The 26,543-nt window shown below is 35.8% G+C and overlaps 2 protein-coding genes across 8 annotated transcripts in view; one reads left to right on the top strand and one right to left on the bottom strand.

The window, feature by feature from the left end:
* Window positions 1-21,386, top strand: part of ACSS3 (acyl-CoA synthetase short chain family member 3) — a 151,724-nt gene extending 130,338 nt beyond the window's left edge. For 4 of the 5 annotated variants that reach the window (XM_058568721.1, XM_058568719.1, XM_058568718.1 and 1 more), the window contains 5 exons: window positions 3,932-4,013; window positions 6,195-6,317; window positions 18,699-18,798; window positions 18,888-19,063; window positions 19,941-21,386. In XM_058568721.1, coding sequence (XP_058424704.1) covers window positions 3,932-4,013; window positions 6,195-6,317; window positions 18,699-18,798; window positions 18,888-19,063; window positions 19,941-20,009 — 550 coding nt within the window. In that variant the 3' untranslated portion in view covers window positions 20,010-21,386. Of the gene's footprint in view, window positions 1-3,931; window positions 4,014-6,194; window positions 6,318-7,816; window positions 7,883-18,698; window positions 18,799-18,887; window positions 19,064-19,940 lie in introns of those variants that run through there. The other variant, XM_058568720.1, reaches the window with a different exon arrangement.
* Window positions 21,387-24,184: 2,798 nt separating this feature from the next.
* Window positions 24,185-26,543, bottom strand: part of PPFIA2 (PTPRF interacting protein alpha 2) — a 462,329-nt gene continuing 459,970 nt past the window's right edge. For 2 of the 3 annotated variants that reach the window (XM_058568716.1, XM_058568714.1), the window contains 2 exons: window positions 26,302-26,393; window positions 24,210-24,269 (listed from right to left, as the gene is read on the bottom strand). In XM_058568716.1, coding sequence (XP_058424699.1) covers window positions 26,335-26,393 — 59 coding nt within the window. In that variant the 3' untranslated portion in view covers window positions 24,210-24,269; window positions 26,302-26,334. Of the gene's footprint in view, window positions 24,270-26,301; window positions 26,394-26,543 lie in introns of all 3 variants that reach the window. The other variant, XM_058568715.1, reaches the window with a different exon arrangement.

Genomic DNA, 26,543 nt, shown 5'->3' with positions numbered 1-26,543 from the left:
CACCCACTATTCCAGAAGGAAAACCTGCATTTAATATAGAATAATCATTAAGGTAGCAATAAGAAAAGTGTTAATTTGGAATACTGCAAAAAAAAAAAATTCTACTCTAGCTCATATATACCTAAGTTTTGTCTGGAGTTTATTGCTTCTCTTCTCACACGTTTTACTTCATTGATATGTATATTATCACAAATACTTCCAGTTCTGGAACCCTCTCTTCTTTTCTGCTTTTCTTTAGGACCATTATATGGCATCTTCCAAACTTCCTTCTTTAGATTCCCTTTTCAATATTCAAATAACATCTGAATTTTTAAAGATACCAGACTTTATTAGTGAAGAGCGAATAGCATTCCCTTATTTTATCCTACTAATTAGCAGTTGCAATTTTGTATCTTACTTTCCAGCCTGCTCTTCAGTTAGACTTGGGGATAATGAAGTAGTTTTCTGGGGGCATCTCAAAAGTGACTTGGGACAGACACATATGCCATTTCCACATATGCCCTACTTAACTAGGGATAAAAACTTCCCTTCAAGAGCTCCTGGCAGTACAGGGTTTAACCACCTGCTGTAAAATTGCCTGACAAACATCTTAGATTTTTACATTTTGACGTTATTTCATTAACTTAATTAAATAGACATAATTCACAAGAGTCTTTCCCCCATCCATATTTTAAAAAATTCTAAATTTCTTGTAGTACACAGTATGCCGGAATCTCCGTGCCTCTGAGACCATAGTTTATATCTTTGTATCGTTAAAGTCTAACACAGTGACTGAAGAATACCAAGCACCGAATGAATTATTGATGGAATGAAGGAAATAAATGCATGAGTTAATGCGTACGTGAATGAATGAATATATAAATAGAACAATCAAGTAATTCCTCTGGTATTTTCTTCTCTAACTTTCGTATCTTCATCCTCTCTCCACTGGCTACTTCGACTCAAATCGTCCCTATGCTAAATCAGCCTGTCTCTCTGCATTAAACCACTGACTTTTGTCTCTTCTTCCAGTTACCCACAAACTTTTAAAAAGTGTAGTCTAACCTTACTGCCTCCACTAACTTACTTTGTGGTCAGCCTAAATATTACCCGCTCCACCCTACTGAAATGGCAATCCTGAGGATACTCAAAATGTCTTAATTATTAAGTTCCATGACCTCTGTTGAATCCACCTTCAAACAAAATTTGCACTTCATTTCACCTTATTGAGCACTCAGTCATTGTTAAAACTCTGCCCCGTTGACTCCTCAGACACTTTCTCCAAGTTCTCGTACATCTCAGATTTTCTGTTTGTTTTGCTCGATGGTCTTCTTTCTTTGATCCTCTTTAACACTGGTTTCTAGCCTTGAATACTCCTTCCTATTCCATGCTCTCTTCCCAGATCATCTTCTGGAGGATGACTACCTATTCTTTTAATCCTCTAGGCTTTAATTAATTATAAGAATATAATCTATCTGTTACTAATTGCCAGTACCATATTTTTCTCAAGAACAAGAAAAAAAACAGATTATCAGGGCATCTTTTTTTAAGAATAGAGGTTGCAAACTTAACCAACTTCTGGGAAGTGTAAGATGTTTCCTTTCTCTCCACTAACACTTTTACCAGAAAATGCTTAACTCTCGGTCCCATGTACACACTCTGAATTAGGTACATACTAGGCCGCCAGAAAACTTAGTTCAGACTCAAAACACTAAGTACTAACTCAATTGGATTATTGTTGCAAATGCTTAGGAGTCTCTGTTTACTGTGAGGAGGCAGTGTGTGGACCAAAATCTTGGATTTGAGGTAGATAAAATGGAAGAGATGCTTGTTTAACAATATGTCTTTCTATATGCATAGTTCTTAGTATGGGTAATGTATGTGTTTAAGGATTTGGAACAGCATTTCTGTATATTAGCAATCAGGTGAAACTAAGAAACAGTGGCTCCCATTAGACCTGACATGTGCATTCTAATTTGCCTCGGACCACACCACTGTCTGCTGTCCCTAATCCAGCCTGAATGTCAGTTGCTGTTTATTATCACAGATACCTTTTATTTTTCGTATTGTAGGGAGATATTTTCTTATAGCCACGTGTCTGTTAAAAAAATGTCACCGTGAAAGATAGAAAGGACTATGTATCATGAAATATTTCTTGGAAACAACTGAAAATTATTTCTTATTTAATATGCAAGCAGAATGTATCTCCATCAGGTTTATTGTTGTTGTTTATTTTACATATAGTCGGCTTCACTCATTAGTGTTATCTCTTCTGGCGCATATTGGGTTTTGATTTGTCATCTCTTAGTGTTCTCTTCACCTCTTTATCTTCAACATCCTGAAAATGCTGCTAAATTGAATGAATTTTAGTGGTTGCCATATTAATATTTTATTTCAATATTTAATAATGATTTTTACACTTTTAAAAATATTAACACTGAAAACAAACTGATAAAATGAAATTATATACATGGCGATTTAGAAAGATTAACATACAAAAATCAGTTAAAAGGATCTGAAGGGATTATCTGCTTCAGCCTGCTGCCTTCCCGCAGGTTCAGTGATGAACGGTAATAGTAGCAACAGCAGCAACATAGCAGCATCTCTGTAGGTTTTATTACAGATTACAAAATGCTTTCACATGCATTTTATGTAATTACATAAGGTCTAAAAATGCTGATGTAGCATTTTTCCTCCATCTTAAAATATTCCAAAAAGAAGACCTAGCCGAAGGAGGACCTCCTGTGAGGCTGGACATGGTGGAAATGGGCGATCGCAGCTGGGCTGCTGATCCCACCTGTAACTGTATTTTCTGCCTGACAGAATGCGAGCATATAATTCAGTGCCTCGGAGGTCTAATATTGGGGTGGAGGGTGTGTGATGTTGTCTCATGTGGGTAGTAGCCGTATCTACTCGTTTTCAATTTTCTCAACGTCAGCCCTGTGAAGTCACTGCTTCACTTAGTATTTTTATTGTGTGAATACGGGAGGGTGAGTTTTTAAACATCCTTATGTTTTATAATATCTAAATTTCCAAACTATAAAGCAACTAAAAGGTTTCCGTGTCCAGAAAACAGTTTGAGTGGTTCTTCTTTTTAGGTGGCACTTTCTACAAGGAACTGATATGAGAATGTATTCCTTTATCTATTTATTCTTTATAGGTTAGATAGAAGATGGATAGATTAGATAGATAGATAGATAAATAGATAGATAGATAGATAGATAGATAGATAGATAGATAGATAGGTAGATGGATAGGTAGATGGATAGAGATAGATAAAGATTAAGCCCTTGCTATGTGTATATCACTGTTTGGTACTATGGAGGAAAGAAAGAAATATAAGAGGAAATTGCTTGGAAAGAAGAGATCTATGCTATCTCATATTCTGTGTTCTCAAGTATCTCTATGTGTTGATATAAGTGAGAAATCGCATAGGTCAGGGTGGTCATGAAAAGGAAGAATAGAAGAGGGAGCAGTGAGAGGGAATTCCCAGAGAGGAAGACACACTGATTATGAAGATAAAATTGTTCATGGGATGTTTAATTGGAGATTCCAGTACACAAAGAGACAGGCAAAGGTGGCAGTTGGTACCTTGGTACTTCAGAAAAAAAAGGAATTTATTTGCCTATGGTGCAAAGATAGTTCTCAGTAAGTAATAGGTAATGTTATGCTTCTTATTGAAACCACGATCGCCGCTAGTAACTATGTGAATGCCAAATGTGTGTGCCTTTTCTGCCCTTTTCAGAAACCACAGTCATCCCTCAATGACTCTATGTCATGGTCAACTACTTCAGCCTCAGTTAGACATGGTCTGTCCAGCAGATTTAGGGATTACACTTCAGTGTGGGATTTGAATTGTAATTACTCATTGCACTGGAAAATTATTAGTTCTAGTTAATCTGTCTTCATTACCACTTTCATCATAATTCTAACTGCTCTGTTTTTACATAAGGTTGCCATTACCGCCTGGGGCTTTCTCAGGACTCTGGAAGAATCAGGAAGCATTCAAGCATTTATACTTTGAAAAATTTCCTGTAAGAACTTTATTATACTTTTTTTACCATCTTAAGTACTTGTCTATAGTTCTTCCCTATTAAATTGAGCAGATTGCTCCTAGAATCATAGATAACACAACAACTTTTTAGGGTTATCTGAACCAGTCTCCAGATCTCAGGAATAAGAATGCGCAAACCACAATCGTGTAAGTCAGTCATTTTTATGTTTATTTTTATCAGTTTCTGGACATAGAAATTTCTCAGTTTCTCTTAGTAGATTTTCCTGGAATTTAATATTCCCTTGATGTCAGGATTTTTTTTGTTAAATTAGAACATTTTTTGTTTTTCTTTACATTATTTCCTCCATTGGATTCCTCTGCAGACTGAGAGCACCTGATCAGAATTGTATGCTGTCAAGACGACGCTTTAATCTCCTTGACTCCTGGTTATATGAGCAAAATTCATTTGGCTTTCCCAGAAGTTGTATTTTTCCATTCTCTTACTTATTTTTGACATTCTTTCCTGAATGTTCTCTGAGCTTTTTATTTTAAAATCCCATTTTAAAATACAGATACATGATAGGACGGTGTTCTCAAAGTGCAACCTCCAGTGCCCTGGATAATAAACGTGTCTTCCTGTGCTCTGTTTTGTCATTTACCTGTTACCCTGTGCCGTGGTCATGTGTTTTGTGTTTATAACAGCACTTTACTGATGATGCATGTCAGGGTCCTACCGTCATCTTTGTGCTGTTGCACTTCTATTTCTTTCCCTGAGAGAAATACCTTGTCCTCCTTAAGCACTAAGTAAAAAAAGAATGAATGATCAGAATGTTATTTAAAAAAAAGCGAGTCTAAATATTATCTTTATTAATTGCAGGTAAAGGACAGCTAACCTAATCAACTAGACAAATGACAAGAATTAAAATAGCTTCCTTTAGAAAGAGATCTCAGAGTTAAACGACCTCAGTAGCCAAGATTAAACATGCCCCTGAGGGCCTGTGGCAGGAAGATTTGTCAGTATGGTTGACTCCAGGCAGCCCAGTCTATCTGCCTGATGGGCCACAGTTATGTCATCAGAGTACTGATATGACTAATTACAACCTGACAGTGGCAAGTAATATGTGTGTGTGATTTTGACATGATCACCTGTAACATTGAAATCTTCAAAACCCCAGTTTATGGTTAATCTATATGGAATGACTCTATACTCTGCCTTGTTACCCTGACCTCCAGTTTTCTAACCTAAGGACTTAATCACGGCACTGAAGGGTTGAGTAACTTGCCCATAGCTTAGAAGTGATGGAGCTGACATTTGAACCCATATAGTCTGGATCCAGAGTCCATGCTCTTTAACTATACTCTAGGTTGTCTCTCTGATAGGAATTGCAGTAGTCATTGCAAAAAGAGCTGCCACTTATTGAGGGCTCATTATGTGCAGGGTCTGCCCTCTTCATATACACCATCTCATGGATGCTTCACAGAAGTCTTATAAGGGATAGTTCTTTATCCTATTTAACAGATGAGCATACTGAGTCTCAGAAAGAGTAAGAAACACAAATACTCACCTGGGATTTGTCCTAAAGCCTATGCTCATAAACATGGGTATCAAGATAACTCAGAAGCATTAGGGGAAGTAATATTTCTTTCTTTCTACTTCTTATTCTTCTTGATTTTTCATTCTATTGTGGCTTCTGGACCAGTGAAGAGGTACTGCTACTCTGAGTTGATTAAAAATTAAATTTCATACTTAGAATTATATTTCGCTGAAGCTTGAGTACAATCCAAATCCATGTTAATAAACTAATGCTCTATTTTGTGATTATTCATAGAGAGCTTTAAAGCTTCTAAAAATTAACATAATTAAAAAAGAAATCGATCAAAGAATTACTTTGCAATACCAAAGTATATGGGAAATATTGAGCGATTACTTCTCCATTAAAAAAAGAAATTGGGTTCATAAACTTTACAACTCTAAGTTCAAACACTTAACTTGAACATATATAAGAACACTTTAATTTATTCCTGGCTCTTAGAGGAGCAAAGAGATTCTAAGTAAGCTATTGAAACCAAAAGTAATTTAATTCCATAGTCTAGTTATGAAAAAAAGTCAAATGCATACAGGAAATCCATTGCTATCACATTTTTTATTATACCAAACTTAAAAATTATTGTATTACCTAACAATACCTGCTAATTAGACATTATTTATTCTTATTTTCAGGGATATTATGACACCATGGATGCTGGTTACATGGATGAAGAGGGCTATGTGTATGTTATGTCTCGAGTTGATGATGTGATAAATGTGGCAGGTCACAGGATTTCTGCAGGTGCCATTGAAGAGGTATTGATACATTTTGGTCTTCTATTCCAGGTAGTAGGGACAGAGCTGAATGGAAATCAATATTGAGGTGAAGTCATTCTACCTGGAGAATTACCATACCCTTCCCCTTGCTTTGAAGGTCAGGCTAGGTTACTACAGTCTCTCTCTCACCTCACTTCTTCTCCTGTAAATCTTCATATTCTCCACATTTCCCCCATGGGCAGTAGTGAGGAATTTTAAACACATATATATATTTGTTATTATGGGAGAGCCTATGTACATTTGCTTCTTGATACTTGTTACCTGATTGCCTCTAGCTTCTTGATTTTCTCCTGCTTGATAACCAGGTTTGCATATAGTCTTTAAGTCGTGTGAGATTTAAACATTTTATTCTACTCTTAAATCCTGAGGATTTTCTTTCAATGTAAGTTACACGAAGTCCCCAGAAGAGTTTTTGAAACTGTTTGTAATTTTTTATGTTTACATAGAGAAAAATCCATTTTCTGTTGTACAATACTATGAGTTTTTATATTTGTATAGATTCTTATAATCATCACCACAGATGGATACAGAAAAATATCATCACTGCCAAAGTATTCCCTCATAACATCACCTTTGTTTTCTGACCCTCCCCATCTCTCATCCCAGATAACCACTGATGTTCCTCCATTTCTATGTTTTTGCCTTCTCCAGAATGTCATATAAATGGAATAATACAGTAGGTAACCCTTTTGAGACTGTGTTATTTCATTTAGGAAGATACATTCAAGATCCATCCAAGTGTTGTGTGTATGAATAATTTGTTCTTTTATATTGCTGTGTAGTATTCCATTGTTTGGCTATACCAATCAGTTTATGTATCCATTCACTCATTAAAGGATATTTAGATTGTTTCTAGTTTGAGGCAAGTATAAATAATGTTATTATATACATTCAAGGATAGGTTTTTGTGCAAAAATTAGTTTTCATTTCTCTGGGATAGTGAAATGCACCTATAGTGCATTTGCTGAGTTATATGGTAAGTGTATGTTTAGGTTTGTAAGAAACTGTCAAACAGTTTTTCAGATTGGCTGTGCCCTTTTACATTCCCACCAGCAGTGTTTCAGGCTTCCTCTTTCTTCCCATACTCATCAACACATGAAATTATCATTATTCTTTATTTAAACGATTCTAATAGATGTGTAATGGTATCTCATTGTACTTTTAATTTGCTTTTTTTTGTAATGACTAATGGTGTTGGGCATCATTTCACATGCTTATTTGCCATCCATATATCTTCTTTGGTAAAATATCTGTTAAAATATTCTGCCCATTTTTTAAAAATAGGGTTGTTTTCTTATTGCTCACTTTTGAGAATTCTTTAGATATTTTGCATACATGTCCTTTGTCTGATATGCAATTTGCAAATACTTTCTTCCAGTCTGTGGCTGATCTTTTTAATCTCTTAAAAGTGTCCTTAACAGAGCAGAAATATTTTTCATATTGATGAAGTCTAATTCACCATTTTTTTTCTTTTACAGATCATGATTTTGATGTATCTAAGAACTCTTTCCTAACCCAAGGTCATAAATATTTTCTCCTTTGTTTTCACCTAAGGATCTTATAGTTTTATATTTTACATTTAGTTTATTGTTTTACATGTTATTTCAGTTCACATTTACATTTTGATTTTTTTTTTTTGGTATATGGTACAAGATGTAGGTTGAGGATTATTGTTTTTTTAACACGGATGCCAATTGTTCCAAGCATCAATTGTTACAAAGACTGCCCTTTTCCTTTGAATTGACTTTGCGCCCTTGTCAAAAATCAGCTGACAATATTTGAGTGGGTCTATTTCTAGAGTATGTCTTCTGTTTCATTGATCTATGTGTCTGTCTTTTCACCAATACTATTCTGTCTTGATACTGTAGCTTTATAGACTGTCTTAAAGCTGAGTAGTGTCCACATTTGCTATTCTTTTTCCAAATTGTTTTGGATGTTCTAGTTCTTTTACTTTTCCGTATATATTTTAGAATGAACTTTTCTATAGTTACAATAAATCCTACATGGATTTTGATTGGGACTGTGTTAAATCTTTAGATTCATCTGGAAAACATTGATACCTGAACTATACTGAATCGTCCAATCCATGAATTTTGTATATCTCTTCATTTACTTAGGTCTTTTTTGATATGTTTCATTGACATTTTGCACTTTTTAGATACAGATTCTGAACAGATTTGTTAGATTTATAACTATTTAATTTTTTTAAAGCTATTGTAAATAAAATTTTTTTTTTAATTTTGGTTTTCAAATTTTTATTGCTAGTGAATAAAAATACTATTGACTTTTATAAACTGATAGTTTTTTTTTATAGATTCCTTAAGATTTCCTGCATAAACAATCATGTTGTCTGTGAATAGAGATAGTTTTATTGCTTTCTTTCCAATCTGAACATCTTTTATTTTTTTTTCTTGCTTTCTTGAACTGGCTAGAACGTCCATATGACATTGGATAAGAGTAGTGAGAGGAGACACGCTTGTCTCGTTCCTGATCTTGAAGTAAAAGCATTCAATATCTTACCGTTAAGAGTGGTGTTACCTGTAGGTATTTCTGTAGATGACCTTTTTCAAATGAGGATGTTTCCTTCTGTTCCTAATTTGATGAGGTTTTTTTTTTTTTATCTTGAATGAAGGTTGAATTTTGTCAAATGCTTTTTCTGCCTCTGTTGGTACAGTTATGTGGCTTTTCTTTTTTTTTTTTTGTTTTTTTTTTTTTTTGTGAGGAGATCAGCCCTGAGCTAACATCCGCCAATCCTCCTCTTTTTTTTTTTTTTTGCTGAGGAAGACGGCCCTGGGCTAACATCGGTGCCTATCTTCCTCCACTCTATATGGGACGCCGCCACAGCATGGCTTACCAAGCAGTGCGTCGGTGCGCGCCCGGGATCCGAACCAGCGAACCCCGGGCCGCCGCAGCGGAGCGCGCGCACTTAACCGCTTGCGCCACCGGGCCGGCCCCTGGCTTTTCTTTTTAAGGCTGCTAATATGGTGATTTTCAACTGTTCAGCCTTGCATTGCTGGAATAAACTTCACTTGGTTGTAATGTATTATTGTTTTTATATATTGATTTTTAAAAATCTATGATAATTTCCCTTGTTCTGAAGTTAACTTTGTGTGGTAATCATATAGCTAATCCATCTTTTTTGAATAATGTTTGAATCATTTGTCTTTTTCCCTCCTTACATTTTTTTTTTTTTTTTTTTTTTTTTTTTTGTGAGGAGATCAGCCCAGTGCTAACATCCGCCAATCCTCCTCTTTTTTTGCTGAGGAAGACGGCCCTGGGCTAACATCTGTGCCCATCTTCCTCCACTTTATATGGGACGCCGCCACAGCATGGCTTGCCAAGCAGTGCGTCGGTGCGCGCCCGGGATCCGAACCAGCGAACCCCGGGCCGCCGCAGCGGAGCGCGCGCACTTAACCGCTTGCGCCACCGGGCCGGCCCCATCCCTCCTTTCATTTTTAATCTCTCTGGATCATTATACTTCCTTTGGACTTCTTGTAGATAGCATATAACTGAGTCTTGTTTTTTAATCCAGTCTGACAATCTCTATCTTTTAACTGGTGTTTTTAGACCATTTGCAATTAAATTAATTATTGATATATTTTTATTTTTGTCTACCAGTTTATAATTACTTTTCTTTTTGCCTTTTCTATTTTTAATTCCTCCCATATCCCCTTTTCTCCCTTCTTTTAAGTCATTTGGTTCTTTTTTTTTAAGCTTGTGTTTCGTTGCTAAGAACTTCTGTGTTTCCTTTCATTCCGAGAGTGCTCACCCATATTTCTTGGGCCATGGTTATTGTTGCATCTTTAATATTCACCATGTTAATTTTATCCTGAATGTGCAAATGAAGTCTTCTGGTCAAAGACAGATTTTTTTTGTGTGTGAGGAGGATCAGCCCTGAGCTAACATATGCCAATCCCCTTCTTTTTGCTGAGGAAGACTGGCCCTGGGCTAATATCCATGCCCATCTTCCTCCACTTTATATGGGATGCCGGCACAGCACGGCTTGACAAGCGGTGCATCGGTGCGTGCTCGGGATCTGAACCCTGGGCTGCTGCAGCGCAGTGCGCACACTTAACCGCTACGCCACCGGGCCGGCCCCCAAAGACAGATGTTTTTAATCATAAGTGTGTCATAGGCCTCTTACCCCATGTTGTACTTCTGGGTGACCCAATGAAAGCCCTTGGGAAATCTTCCTATGTAAGTAGCCACACACTCCATAGATGAGCGAAAAAGAAAATGATTTTTCTCTACTTATAAGGAGGAAAGAGACAGCTATCTTCCACCCCTCCTCAGTGGGTCTCCTTGGAAACATAATGGCCTGAATCCATATTCGAACTTTTTGATGCCTAAATAAAATCTCTCCAGGAACCAGATAGCCCTGTGTGTCTCAACCCTTATAACCTCCCCAGCACCTTGCAAGTTTAACCTAGGGATCTAATCTGGGCTGTAATTGTTTGGCTCTCCCAGAGAAATTAGAAAAGTTTTATTATCCAGTCAGATCAGAACAATTAACTAGACAAATAGCTATAGATTGAATTCTCATGATATTTGAAGATTCTCAGGAGGCTAGAGCTTTTTACATGAGCAATGAGAAATCCAGGAGAGTTTTATTCCCCCAAAGTTATAATAGCTGCATTGAAATCTGTGTCTGATAATTCTAATATTTGGATCATCTTGGGTTTGGCATCTATTTATTGTCTTTTTTCTTAAGAGATGATTAGATTTTCCTGATTCTTTTTATGTCTAGTGATTATTTTTTTTTTTTAACAACAAGGATTTACTCTACACAATTCTTACTTCATTACACCAAATAAGCACATTTAACATAGAACCATAATCACAGAATGTAGTCAGGGGCTTATGAAGTTGTACCAGTTGCGTTTTTACTTAACTCTTACACTCTTTTTTTTAAAAAATTATTTTTAATTTTTTTATGTCCAATAATTTTAGATTTTATCCTGGATATTTTGAATATTACATTATGAGATTCTGGATCCTGTTTAAACATCTGGATTTGTGGTCTTGTGATTATTTATTTTAGCAAATGATCAACCAGTTAAGATCAGACCACGTGTCCTCACCCACTTTCTGTGGACTGCGGTTCTAATGTCAAGTTTTCAAAGCCGTTGCAGTGCTATTCTGGTCCATCTTACTGTGTCTCTCCCAGAGACCAATCTGAAATTCGAGTTTAGTGTTCAGAATCTTCTCTGTTCTGATTCTGGTTGGATTCATGCATACACAACTTCGGGGTAGGAACAGGACTTCATACACAGATTCAAAGTATCCCTTTCTGCAGCTCCTTCCTCTCCACAATCTGCTCTTCACTTTTTGACTCCCAAGACTCTCCCTTAGTCTTCTTCTGGGTAGGAAGTCAGGGCTTTACCCTCCCCACACTCTTACCAGGGTTCAGTCCTGCAAAGTCTACTTTCACAGTGTCCCTGGGGAGAGGAATTGACTCTTGTCTCTCTGCTAGCACTCACCTGGTACAGGGCGGGCAAGTCAAGAGGGGTCCACTCTCAGAGACTGGATGGTTGCTGGTGGGGAGAGTAAGTGGCACTGAATCTTTCTAGGCAATGTTGGTGTAGAGTGGGGAAGTCTTGCAGACTCCATCCCACAGGATCTGCTGCTCAGTGGTAGTGGAGAAGGGACGGGGCACAGCTCTTTCGCTGACATTTACTTGGTGTAGGGTGTGGAGAGTCAACAAGATCTCTAACAGCTCTGTGGGGATGAGGAGGGGCACTGCTTTGTTGCTTTGTTGGTGTTCATCTGGAGTAGGGAGGATAAAATCCAAATGATTCTGTTTCCCAGCTCTCTGCTCCTTTCCCTGAACCTCTGGCTAGACACAGCCGTCATTTCTTTGGGCTTTTTCTCTCTGCACTCATTCCATGTTTTGGGCCATTCTAGCACCCAGGTCAGAATATATAGGAGGCAAAACAAACAAACAAACAAACCATAACAACAACAAAAACTTCCAAACAGACAAACAAAAACACAATGGACTACAATCGGGTCGTCTCTCAAGTTCTGATAGCTCTGATAGAGTCTTCTGATCTGTATTTTAGGCCCGAGTTTTTCATTGCGATTAATGGAAGTGATAAGGTAGAATGTGTTTATTCCATCTTTTCCAGAACCAAACCCAGAATAGTCTTTAAATGGAGTGGGGCAAACTGCAGTTTAAATGAAAGAAAATGTTTAAAGTAGTATGACTGATAATGCTGTGGGATCAGAGTACGCAGAATCAAAGTGTAGTTCCCCTTCCTCGGATTAGAAGATGGTCGCTTTCTCTAAAAGTTGTACTTATCTTCAGTCCAAACTTAATAGCTTAACACTTCTTGTCATGTTGGCTATTTTTTTTTAGTGACAATCCATGTGATATTATTGAGTAAAAGGAAAGAATTTTATATAATATTTTGGAACATGTGACCTTTTGTGCTATTATAATATTATCTTGTTTGTAACCGACTGAATTTTGTGATAAGCTGAAATTGAAATTCATGCTTCATGTATTTTGGTGTGTCTGCAAAAGCTGGTTCTGGTTGTATGAACTTTTAATTTCTTGCTTGTAGGAAATTACCTCCAGTATTCACCTGCATTTCTGGCAGATAGCTAATCAAAATATGGAGATTATATATGCACGACTCTTATTATCAGTCAAAATTCTTAGTTCTCTCTTTTATTTTTAGGATGAAAAGAGAAGTACCAACTTATTTAATTATATACTGTGCTTTAATGTGTTACTACTGGCATCTTTCTCACTATATGAAACAGCAGAGCGAGGCAGGCAGAAGATAGGTAGCTAAAATGGCAAAATTGAAAATAACGTGCTAGAATCAGTAGCATCTAACAGGAATTTTATCACTGGGGCTCTGAGTATTTACAGCACATAACAGGACTCCTCTCAGTCTTCAAGCCTTCTTGAAGTGAAAGTCTCCTTTTATGTGAATTACATGATTAACTCGTTATTGTATATTTATGTCTAATAATGAAACTAATATCTCAGGTCATATCAGGTTTGTTGTCTTTATATTGGAATCTATTAGAGAGTTGCAAACTAACCTTCTTTACTGGCTTTTTCCCAGCTCCTAGCAAAGCTGCTTAATAAATTGGTAATTAATATGTATGTGAAATGTTTATACTGATGATGTAACCGGCTTTTATTAAAGTGCCCAAACCTTCCTTTACATTTAAGTGCTTTTGCAGGATTCTCAACAGTGAATGCTGGTTTCCATTTTGACTTTTTGAAATAGGACTTGAGGAAGAGAGACTACTGGAAGTCTCATATGTAGAAATTAAAAATAGACTGACTATTGTTTTCATATATAGTGAAAATATCTGTGCCTTTCCAGTTTTTCAAAGTAAAATTTGACAAGTGTATTACCTTACATAAGACTAAATCAAAAAGAAATTTATTGAAATTACTACATCAAAAACATTTCAGGAAACTCTATGTTCTTTTCTGTTCTCCTCATAAGAAAATAGAGTCCTAGAATAGCTTTTAGTAAATTTAAGAGGACCTTATTTTTGCCGATCCCAACACATGTGAGGGCCTTCTGTAATCATTAAGTAACAATCATATCTATTTGAACAGTTGATTAATCTTTGAATGCCTAGCATCTAGCTAGACACCTGGGACACTTTGGTGGAAGTTCAAGGTGTTCTTAAGAAAAGTGGGTCTGAAATCTGCTAGTTTAGGTATTGTGAACCAAAATTACTAGGAGTCAATGTGTTCCTTCTTGCTCAGTTCTCTCTCACTGCTGTGGGTGGGGCTTTTCATGCAAAAACATCTCCAGGGAACAATTTGGGCTCCCTGATTTTATTCTTTCACTTGTAGCTTAAGTTTCAGTTTGTTAATCCTACCAATATCCTTGGGAACTTGGAAATTGGATGTTAAAATATTGCATTTAAAGCCTAGGGCGGTGTTCACATATAATTTGCCCTTTTGAAGGTTGTTCTGACCAAAGTGTCATTGTTTATTTTCCAAGTTAGCTGTTTTGTTTGCTATTTTAGGAATGATTTCTTCAAGATTGAATATATTTCCATAAAGTGCGTATTCAACAAAGATGTTATGCAATTTCGATTCTACCTAGCATTAAATGACTACTGGATTTATATAGTTGTAAAATTGCTGAATACTTTCCTGAGTACTGATATGAATATTGATGAAGATGTGGAATATGTCTGACAGTTTCCTAGATGACTCCAATGTCAGAGGAAATGAAAAAACATTCCTCTTCTTCCCACTGCGAGACACTCTCCCACCGCAGAGTGACTCCTTGCTTGATTTCAACTAATTTTCCTAAAATTAAAATACTTAAAAACATAATTGAGAAGCCTGTGTAATTTAGCCCACTAAAGCCATGAAACCTTTTAAATCCATTAAAATTTACACAAAAATGGCAGTACCCCAGAAAAAGTGAATGACAGGCATTTATCAGGCCTATCATCATAACATTTATGTACTCACTTTTGGTGACAATTACCTTTTAAGTTGTATCACTTTTTTGGGTACTTAAATGCCAGTTAAGCTCAGATGCATCATGGATTTTATATGGAGAGAATATATGAATGTGCCTTTTAGATTTTTTTCCCCCACGGGACATTCGGTTGGCTACTGTCCCTCAAATGTTGCCAAGACATATTTTGATGCTTGCCTTTTTAATGATTCAGTTGTTCAACTCATTATTTGGCATGCAAATATTGTTTGTGGGGCCAACATAGAAAGCTGCCTCCCTTCCTTTATGACATGTTTTTAACACTGATAGATGAATATATTTTATATATGATAATAATGAACCTGATTTATAGATGACACAGATTTCTGGAAAATGATTATGTTTCTCACAGGTTTTTAAGAATTTATCCACAGTTGGCAAAAATGGGAAACTCTGATATTCTAGGCATCTGTGTTATGTATTACTTCTGATTTTAAAATACTCCCTGCCCTTATAGAAAACCAGTCAACATTTTCCCATCCACTTCTAAAAACACCAAGACTGAGGATGGAAGCATGGTGAAATTAAAATAACAAGGTGAAAGAATGAAAAACTAGAAGTTTTGACGTTCATTTTAGTTAAAATTATAGTCACACTGGTCAGGTAACAAAATACCTGGATGACATTTATTTCTTTTTCTTACAGCGGTTTGAACAGATACCTTGACATTTTCAAAACTCAGGTATAGAGGCTTATGGCACCAGTGAACAGTTTAATAAATGTTTTTTTGACAATTAAAAATCTAGGTAGCCAGGTAAAAGTGTTTTTCTCTACTCGTTACGGGAATACTAACTTGGAATTAAAGGATTGAGCCTACTAAGTCTATATTCTATCTGCTATAGACAAAGTATTCTCTTCCATGAATGGTGACTGACTGTACTACCAGAACAAATCTCTGGCAGTAAAATTTGTCTCTACTCTCAACATATAGACCTAAAAAGTAAATAAGACCTTAAAAAATGAGAAAGCTGTTGGAAGCATTTTGAGAGGTCAAATTGAAGCAGTGGGAGAAGATGGTGTTGTATGGTCTGTATAGTATGTGTTTTGCAGAAACTTTTTAGTCAGGCCCAAATAATGGAAAGAGAGTATGGTCATCTTTACCTCAGCAATGAAGCTAACAAAACGTATTGTACAAAAATCATTTATTTAACACATACTATCCTCAGCACTGTAGGAGTCAAAAACCAAGTGGATGGCAACCCTTACAACTGAGTACTTCAAAGTGGATGCTAACAATAGGATATGGTAGAAATGTTGATTTATATGTTTAATTAGGAGCAGTGTGAAGTAGTACACTGGGTTTATACCAAACATAGCAGTTCATTGAGTCTTCTAGGAGTTTAGAGCAGGGAAAACTCATTTTCAACTTGGCTTCATTAAAGAAAAAAAAATTCTTCATGGAAAGTTTGAGACTTGAATGTGGCATGTCCCAGATTCTGTTGGTTTTTCTCCTACCTCTCTGGCTATGCCTTTTTAGTTTGTCAGCTTTTCCTTTTTCATATGGCCATTAGATGTTGGAGTTCCTTAAGGCTTTCACCTTTTCTCCTCACTACTTTCTTGCTAAATAATTTCATTCATGTCCGTAACTTTCATTACCATTTATACATTAATGACATTCAAATATGCACCTCCGGATTAAGACTCTCCTCAGATCCGACTGCCTCGACTTGGATGTCTGAAATGTACTTCAATGGAATATCTCCAAGACTTAACATAGATTCTTTCCTCCCAAGCGTAGCCTTCACTAGCATTTTCTGGCTTAGAAAATGGCAGCACTGTCTAACCAACTGCTCAATCCAAAAACCAGAGAATCATCCCAACTCCTCTGCCTTCTTCTCGCTCCATATCCAATTTATCATCAAATTTTGTCCATTTTTCCTCTAAAGAAACTCTAGCATCTTTATACGGACCACCATAACCTTAGTCTACTATAGTAGCCTCTCAGGTGGTTTCCCTGCATAAACTGTGACGCCCACCTTCAACAATCCTCTATTTATTCTTCACAATGAAACCAAAGTAAGTTTGTGTTTTTCAAAATCCACTCTAAAGTGAAAGAAGTCAATGTGAAAAGGCTACATACTGTAGGATTCCAACTATGTGACATTCTGGAAAAGGACTTTGGAGACAGTAAAAGGCTTTTATCACTGGTTGCCAGGGCTTGGCAGGAAGTGAGGGATGAATAGCAAAGCAAAGCACAGAACATTTTTAGGGCAGTGAAACTATGCTCTAAAATACTATAATTGTGGATACATGTCATAAAACCAATAGCATGTACAACACCAAGAGTGAACTCTAATGTAAACTGTGGACTAGGGTAATAATGATGTGTCCACCTTCGTTCATCGATTGTAATAAATATACCACTGTGCAGAGGGATTTTGATAATAGGGAGGCTGTGTGTATATGGGGGCAGGAGGAATACGGGAACTCTTTCTGCTCAATTTTGCTGTGAATCTAAACCTCTTCTAAAAAATATTAAAAAATGCGTTCTGATCTTGCATCTCCTCATTTCCTCCTAAAAGTGCTTTATTACCTTCCCAATGCTACTAAAGCAGTCGTTGCAAGACCTTAGCACAGCCCGTCTCTACCTTTGCAGCTTCATTTCCTCTTGCGCCATTCTCACTCTCGCTGTCTGCTTTCCAGCCACACTGGTCGCCTTCAGGTTTGGATGGCCCATGCCCAGTCCCTCCATAGGGCTTTTGCCCCACCGTCCTTACCTAACCAATGTCGACTCATCCTTTAGACCTGAGCTCCTTGTCATTTCCTAAGGGAAGGCTTCCTTGAGACCCATATCCTTCTGCTAAGTTTGCGGCTTTTGCTGTATCTCTCCTATAAAAACCCAAGTTTCTTCCCACTTTTATATTTAGACATAACAAATGTGCATGATTATTTATTAGTATTGCTCTTCCCTACTTGACTGTAAGCACCATGAGACAGTGCTCAGCCTATTTTTGCTCACCGAGCCTAGTGCAGTGGTTGGAACATAGGAAGTACTTAGTACTTATTTGTTGAATGAGTGAATAGAAGAAAGAATGAAGACGGCCACAAGAGCTGTTGGTTACAAGTTTGCTCACTCTTTTCTCTAGTCATTAGAGGTTTGGAGTCAGTGAAATATATATTAATCTCTCAGAAGAGGACTTTTGGCATATTCATTTTTAAAAATCACATCACAGCAGAAATGTTTTTTTAACCCTAAGCTTCTGAATTTCATGTGGTTACTCAGCTCTGGGTTCTTGTGATTCCAGATCGATAGCTGCTTTGCTCTTTAAGGCATTTAGAGCTTAGCGTGAACAATATGAAAAACATTCCTGGACAGTGGTGATTAGGGCTGATTAGATGAGGGCTTCACTCTACGTCCAGCCTCTTCTTCCTCTCTGGATTGGTGGTCACTCAAGAAAAGAAATGCTTTTCATTGCTCAGTAACGGAGGCAGAAATAAAATCACTGTTTCGTCATGGGACTGCCTTGGCTTCCTCTGGAAGGTGCTTATGGTAGCCAGCACTAAAGCCAAGTCACCATGAGGCTGCCTGTTTTGGAGGCCCTTTGCAATTTGTTCACATGTGGTATTCACTGCGTATTTTCCCTGACTTCATTAATAAACAATGGAGATGAAGAAACAATTTCCTTACGTTCCAGGTAAGCTAAGCAATTTGTCTTAATTACTGTCAGCCTTTAGTGAGTGACTCTCATGGGGATCCTAAGTGTCCACCCTAGTAGTAATGATGTGAATTGTGAATTAGTAGTAATTTTCACACAGGCAGCTATGGGCTTTTGAATTTTCTGACATGTATATTTTTTCCCAATTGAAGTTATATACATATGATATATGTATCATATATATTCTAAATGAATGCTTTTCCTTATTACAGTCTATCCTTTCTCATGGCTCTGTGGCCGACTGTGCTGTCGTTGGCAAGGAAGATTCTTTGAAAGGTCATGTCCCTTTAGCACTCTGTGTCTTGAGAGAAGGTGAGCGATCTTTGTCCTTCCTCACTGCTTGGGCTCTGAATGATTAACTAAGGTTAATTCAGAGCTTACCATCTGAACTTTCTCCCTAGGTATAAATACAACAGAGGAACAAGCTTTGGAAGAAATTGTGAAACAAGTTAGACAGACCATTGGCCCCGTGGCTGCTTTTCGAAAAGCAGTGTTTGTCAAACAGTTACCCAAAACCAGATCTGGCAAAATTCCCCGCTCAACTCTGTCTGCCCTTGTCAATGGCAAGCCATATCAGGTAAATTATTAAGGATTTCTAATGCAGGATTCTGAAATGTTTTTCCTCATTTCTTAGGCATCAACAAAGCTCTTAAAAATGGTTCTTAAGCATGAATTATATCACTAAAAAACACATGATAGTACTTTTTTTTTAACGTTAAAAGGGAAATTGCATAGCCATTCTCTCTGTAGGAATGAGGGATTTGGAGAGAAACACAAATTAATTAAGACCATATACTTTGATTATAAGAACCAGTATGTGAAAATATTTTACTATTAGTAAATATGTCAGTTAAATTCAAACAAACTTGTAGAAACTCAATCTTATTAAATTAAAGATACGTTTTCCTTCATAGCAGTCATTAATGGCTATTAGTGAGTGAGAAAGCAAACAATTGAGGCTGGCTATAGATATTTAAAAAGTTCTAATTGATTTTATGCTAATTATTCTCCTGTTTTGAGTGAAAATTATTTTAGGAAACTTTGGGCTGATTCAAGCATATGTAGTCTTTAAATTTCTATGCACATTATACATGCATCGATAAACATATTTTTAATCATCAAGATCTAATAAAAGATGATGGAATAGAAAAGAGTAGTTGTATGAGCAAATGCAAAAAAAAAAAAAAAATTCTTTCTTTAGAGCCCCATAAAAAGGCCAATAAGGGACAGCACCATCTAGGACCAATAGTTTTGCTCATCAAACAGTTTATTACTCTGGAAGATGACAGATACATTTTAAAATATTGGGTTCAAAGTTCCCTATTTTTGAACATTTCCACGTGAGTATAATCAGATAATGGGGACTACAACAGTTCATATAATTGTTTAATTATAGAGAGAATGGGAGGGGTACAAGGAAGAGCATATTCATCTGACTCTAATTTCCTTTCCAGGTGACTCCTACAATTGAAGATCCCAGCCTTTTTGGGCACATAGAAGAAGTACTGAAGAAGGCATCGTGACTTTTTTTTTGAGTCAATTTGAGATAGTTTTTTAATTGGAGTGAAGTTTTTTGAATTATTACCCTGTATGATGACTCATTATAAGTTGTCTAGAACTTTAAGAAAAATGTCTAATGAATGATTTTTAAAAATTGTACCCCGAAAAAACATTTTAATTGAAGTTAACAGTAACATAGAGCCATTTCCTGAAATTAAGAATCTACAACTTGGACCCAAAGCTTAAAACTCAAGTTGAAGTCAGAAAATAATTACAATTTTTCTTATAGAAATTCTGAATATTTTCTAATATTCCTGAGATGCCCACATGTAGGGTTATTTTAAATGAAATGGATGAAATGGGAAGTTTTAGGTAATCACCTAGACAGATCATTTTATAGGTAGGAAGACCTGTCTAGTCCTGAGGGGAGGCTGGATATCAGGGTACAGCTCTGCCTTTAGGTCATCTGTTACCTAGTCAAGGGAAATCGCATGCCTGCCAGAGAGCCTGGAGGTCATTTAATCCAGTCTCTTTGTCATGGAGATGAGGGCTTTTGGGAGCCCCTCCTCATGTCTCAGACTGTGTACTTAATGATTCCAGCTTCCTATGGAAACAAGAAAATGATGTAGAAATGGGGTAGACTACCAAGGAAATCCCTTAAGGAAGAAATGTAGAAGTTTTACATTATGTTCAAGATAAGCAGGCCTTCACAGACTAGGCAAGTAATGTAATGTCAATGAGCTTTTGGAGTGAATTTGAGCCACTTGGCCTGAATATCAGAAGGACAATAGGGAACGGTGAAGACTGGGGAGTGCTTGCTCTGTCTGAGTGGGCAGCCCCTACTCAGTGCCAGCAGCAATGATCCAGGGAGAGACAGGACCCCTGTTGCAAGAGCCTCTGATTTTTAAGAGAAACCAAAAATCTAGATTTTTATGTGAAATCTCTAATTTTAAAATAATAACTCACAAAAAAATATATTGTGATGTCCAAACACATCTTTGCATTTCAACTTCTATAAAACTATTGAGCATTTAAAAAAATAATTGAAAATGAATCTTTGTTAATAAGCTTATGGTAATGTGCTGATTAGCCAGAGTAAATAGATACAGATAATTAAATATTTGGTTTACTTAGGGTTCTACATGACATCACTTATCAAAGAATACATTTAAACACAAAAATATACCATGTACAGTGAATCTTTGATGGTTCCAAAGTATTTCTGAAGCTTTCAGTCCATCAGGAACATTATTATTAAGAGAATCTCCTCTAACAGAATAGTCTGGATACATGAAATTTGTTTGTTTCATAAAAATTGCTTACAATCTGTATAAAAACATTCTGGAAATTTTACCTTTTTTAGACTGTAGGCTATAAAATAAATGGCTTCTCAAAGTAAATTCCTATTTGCTTTAATTGGTTTCTTGGTTGTTACACCTGAAAAAATGTATTTATCTAGTTGTTCCCTTTAATTATTTTAGTAGCCTGAATTAAGCCAACTAGATAGACATTCAATTTATAATTTGAAGCTGTTGGCTTCCTTGAATTGTCTCTTCTTCTATTGGGTACATTTCATCCATTATCACAACTGTAGTCTTAACAAATAATCCATTTTTAATGTCTTAGCATTAAAATGTATTACCTTATTTTTTCATATAAGATTCAGTTAATTTGAAATGGCAAATTCTTTAGCTAAATATGTATCATTGTTCTTTTGCAAGGTATAAACTCAGGCAGATGCAAGAACTGTGCAAGGTTACATCTTTGGTCCGCTTGCACATTTTTCCTGGTAATCAAATCTGAAAGCAGCAGGCTTGAGTTATTTTCTAGTTGGTGGGATTGTAAAACTGTGCATGAGATGGGGGAAGTGGCTTTCTTTGGTATCTCCTTTGTAGAGTCAAAGTACTTTGTACAGAGTACAAAGTAAGAGTACTTTCATGTGACTAAAAGTGGGACAAGAAAGATACACTCGAGTCATTAGATTGCTTAAAAGTTGGGAGGAAAAGGAAAGAAAAGGCATTTTCTATTTTAATACTTACCATAAAGCACTTTCACTAGATAGTACCTAAAATATTCTGAGTTAAATGTATCTTTAAAAATAACAATATAATGTTACCAAAAAATACAATCATATTTAAATTTGCTGAAATAAATTCTACATGATCTTCTTTTGGTATTTTCATAGAATTTTTTACTGTAAGACATTGGAAAAATTAAAATCTAAAAATTTTTCTTTTAAAATCTATAGAAAAGTTTTCCAATTATTTTGCTCATGACAATATATTAAATATATACAAATGAGACCTGCTTTGAATTTAAAAAGCAGTTTTATTTATATAAAATTATATTTGAAAAGGCTCTGATCATTAAAAATGTGAAAATTCATAATGTTGATACATGGTCAAAAGGAAGATTCTGAGCTTAATCCATTAAATGGATTTTAGAATCTGGCAGAAATTATCTTATACATTGAAGAGTATTTTATGCTTTTTTGAGGCAAGTAGCTGGATCTTTTTTTCTCTATGTATATTAAGGTCTATTATAAATGATTAATATTTCTTACTGGATTGTTTCTCAAGGGAAGAAACTGATTATGGGATTAAGTTGTGTATAAGAGTAGATACAAATCTAGTTTATATTATTATAGTCATTGTTTTATATTATATTTCATTTCTGTAAGTCAAGATCCCCAGGTCAGATGAATTCTTTCCCATTGTTTCTGCTCAGACATTTTTAGAAAATTTAAACTCACTCTTATAAGAAAGTTTAGTACTCCCTCTTGTGGCCGACTCACTTTTGAAGATAAATTGATTGAGAGTCACTAGAAAAAGATCGTCATTATAGTTTAAATAAATTGTTAAACTTTATGTGACTAGAAAACAAAGCTTAAACAGAGAACTGGAAGTATATTTTTTTTATTGACAATGGAAAGGGTTTCTGTTACCATTACCTTTTGACTGAATCTGTTAAACAAAAATAGACATCAAAACAAATGTACGTGCAAACATAGCAAATTAAATACAAAAAAGAAATTACTAATGACAGGTCTTGCGCTTAATAAGATCAAGCAGCAGAAAATCAGCAGTTAGATTAATGGTATTATTAAATAGGTTTTACTTTGAAATCTCCCATATAAACAAAGAATAAACAACAATAACACCACCAAATAAAGCCACAGGGAAAGGATTACTCTTCTATACTTTTATACACTATATATGTTAATCACTCTGTCTTTCATTTATTTCCTCTGATAAGACTGACTTCAGGGAAGTCGCAACAAGGCCATCTCGGCTAAAAGCTTGTAACATTAGACGTGAGTCTGGCTAATGCCCTTTTAGACTGACAAAAGGGAAGGGTTTCTGGGGTTTTGTTTTTTCAGTGGAAATGAGCCTCGGACTCTGCAGTGGTTGACAGTCACTGAACAGTGCTGGCTGGCGGTTCAAGATATTTGAATGAACGTGTGGTTCTTAGGAAAGGTTTTTTTTTTTTTCTTTTTCTTGGTCCACAGGTAACAAGAGAAGCTAATGTGTCTTTTTTTATAAATTTTTTTAAATAATTGTTTTTGATTCTTGTAAACAGTTTGGCTTTGTTTTGTATTGAAAAGGAGATCAAGCCATCACAGTGCTATTTCTAAAGATATAGGACATCCCTGATTGCCTTTGAAGGTCTATTTTTGGCTCCAGTTCCAGGTTAAATCATTCTTTTTTACATGATCAGAGGCAGGTTTTCAGCTTTTAAGTATTGACAGACTTGAAGGAGAAACGTGTGGAAGCACGAAACATGCTCCCAGGAAACATATCGATTTGACTGTTACAATTCAAAAACTGTAAAAATGGTGGAATGGTAAAATACAAACAGTACTTGGAATTGTCAAATGTTTGCACTCAAGACTCCATGAACCATATACTTTATTTTTTAAAAAATCATATTTATATCCATTTACATAAGACTTACACATTTAAAAAGAAATACACAGTAATACATAAATGCCTAGTATATTACAATAAAACATGAAAAAACAAGTGGCTCCATTTCATAAAAGCATCTGTTGTACAGAATTTATGATGTAGATGATGCTTCTTATTCAAATGACTTAAGCATTTGCTTACAATTATAGTAAACTAATCAAACTTAATATCTGACTCCCCCCAAAATCACATTTTCAGCTTAATAAAGCAGTACTTGTGGTTATTTCCACAGAATTCAGTCTTCACAAAGGTTTTCACTGCTCGTCTTCTTAGATGGTAGTGCACTTTAGGTAGAGTAGACTGAAAAGACGACATCTAAAATAGTTAATGGACAGAGTTAGTTGACTGAAAGGTCCTGAACTGGAAATCCTCCTTTGCTACTCCTGGTGCACCTCCATGCGGCCTGCCTACTGCTGTCCTGAGAGATAATGGATAGAATATCATCTAGGGTCTAACCAATAGCTGTATGTAATTAACATTTGCTCTTCGCCAATTTTGTGCAGGCGATTTCAATTAATAATAAGATTTGCTCAACTTTGTGGAAATTATGGCAGAAATATAAACAAAGGTAGTCACAGAAAATGTCAGCCATCCTTTTGAAAATTTACAGTTGCTCATTAATAAATTGGGTTGATTTGACCTATTCTATGGACTAGATTTGTATTCTAGTTTATATATTTTAGAGCTCTTAAAAAGATACCTTTCATTAATTATGACAAAAACATAATGATAAAAAAATAACATTTTAAAGAATCTGGGTCAGTGATGTAACATCACTGATTCTTTCCAGTCGTAAATATATTGAGGAAAAGCTCACAATTATTGTTCCTGACACAAAAGAAATAATAAATAATATGTTCTGAATTATTTTAATGAGAAAAGGGCTAATGTTGCATCAAAATAGAAAGTGGTTGTCCTAGATTATTTATTGTAAATAAATAACTATCCCATTTACTGGTAAAAACTAGGAAATATGAACTAGAATGCCATGCACAAAATACAAATTGCAAATAGTGAAAGAGTAATTCTGTCCATCAGTTAAGAGCTAAGGAGCAAGCACTGCGCAACATATCAAATAGCCATTTGTAAATTGGTGGAGTCGTCAGTTCCTGGGGAAATTATCATGCTACGTGTGGAGACTATTACAAACAGTAGTTTGGAAAGCCTCTTTTTTAGCCAGATTATTATATACTTTAGATCGTGCCTAATTAGATGCCAAATTATATACCGTAATTAAATCTTTAATGTTAGAGTTTTACATTCTGACATTAAATCTCTTTTTTGAAAGCTTTTTGTTTTATCAACAGCAGCTTCAAATAGTGACCCAAATAAGGCAGCATACCAGCTCCCATAATAGGCCCCAAAGACCGACCATAAATTACGTGGAGCTTTTAGTTCAAGGCAATGAATAAACAGCACAAGATGAGCTGTTCCTCTGCCTATAACCACTTCCTCTCCTCATCCCTGTGCACACATTTGGTTCTAAATATTGTTATAGAAAGTATTTTTCCAAAATATTAATTCATTGAAAATGGCAGAATATTCTGGTAAAGCACAGTTTTAGGTGAAAAACAGTTTTATGAGCACTTGACATTTGTAATCTAGGAAACCATGGTTTTACTAAGACTTTTTCAATAAAACTCCAATTTTCTATGGATTTGGAAATATGTTCCATCAACTAGTATTTCTCTAAAAATCAGTGCCTTATATTCTATGATTATATATCAAGGTTTCTTGTTAGTCGTGTCTGCCATTCTTATCAAGTAATTTCACTTTGTTCATATGCTGTAAGCCCCAGATACTTAAAATTCGTATTTGTTTTCAACAGATATAAATCACATTGATGAAAAACAACATACTAAAAGTTCAAAATTTTCAGGTATACTTTTGTTTTTAATATGAAATCACCTCCAGATCCTTTTCTGGTCTCTGTCACTATTTGTGTACCTACTAGATTGCTCTCTGCCTATTTCAGCTTCCCCTATATAAAATACTCACTTAAAAATGTATTATTCTGTAAGTGCCAAACTCTCACCAATAAAATGCTATGTGCGTCAATATAAAAATGCTACTAAAACGTACAAAACAGTATGGTAGCAACCCATTGGTGTGTAATAAGATAATGACAGGCCTGCAACAGTCAGACCTTAAACCATAGCAGACAAACAGTGATAGGAAATCTTTGAGTTACAATATGAGGATTCCTCTTCCAGCCTCTAGCAATTCAGAGGGGTTATCTCACTTGTGTACTGCTAGGCCGTACCAGAGTATCGTGTATATTTACTAGTCTATGTAGATTCCATTTCTTTGGTGGTTTGTTTTTTGTCAGCCAAGGAAAACTACTCACAGCAAGTCAGTGCTGCCTCCTTTGAGTGGCTTGTCAACATGAGTATGTGCGAACAGTGGAGTTGTCTAACCTCTGCAGTCTTGATGAAGCAACTGCAAATGGAGAAAAGGGCTTTAGAGGGACTCGGATGATTGAGTACAAAATTTCAGATGAGAAAGATTTATTTTCCTTGCATAAAGGGATCCTGAACATATTAGATCTTCTTTCTCTCAGCTATAAGCCACTCATGTTCCTTTTCTCTA

This window comes from Diceros bicornis, chromosome 25 (genome assembly GCF_020826845.1).
Source record: "Diceros bicornis minor isolate mBicDic1 chromosome 25, mDicBic1.mat.cur, whole genome shotgun sequence".
NCBI classification, from domain to species: Eukaryota; Metazoa; Chordata; class Mammalia; order Perissodactyla; family Rhinocerotidae; genus Diceros; species Diceros bicornis.
The sequence above is the reverse complement of the archived record's forward strand: the minus strand, read 5'-3'. Positions and strand labels throughout refer to the sequence as shown.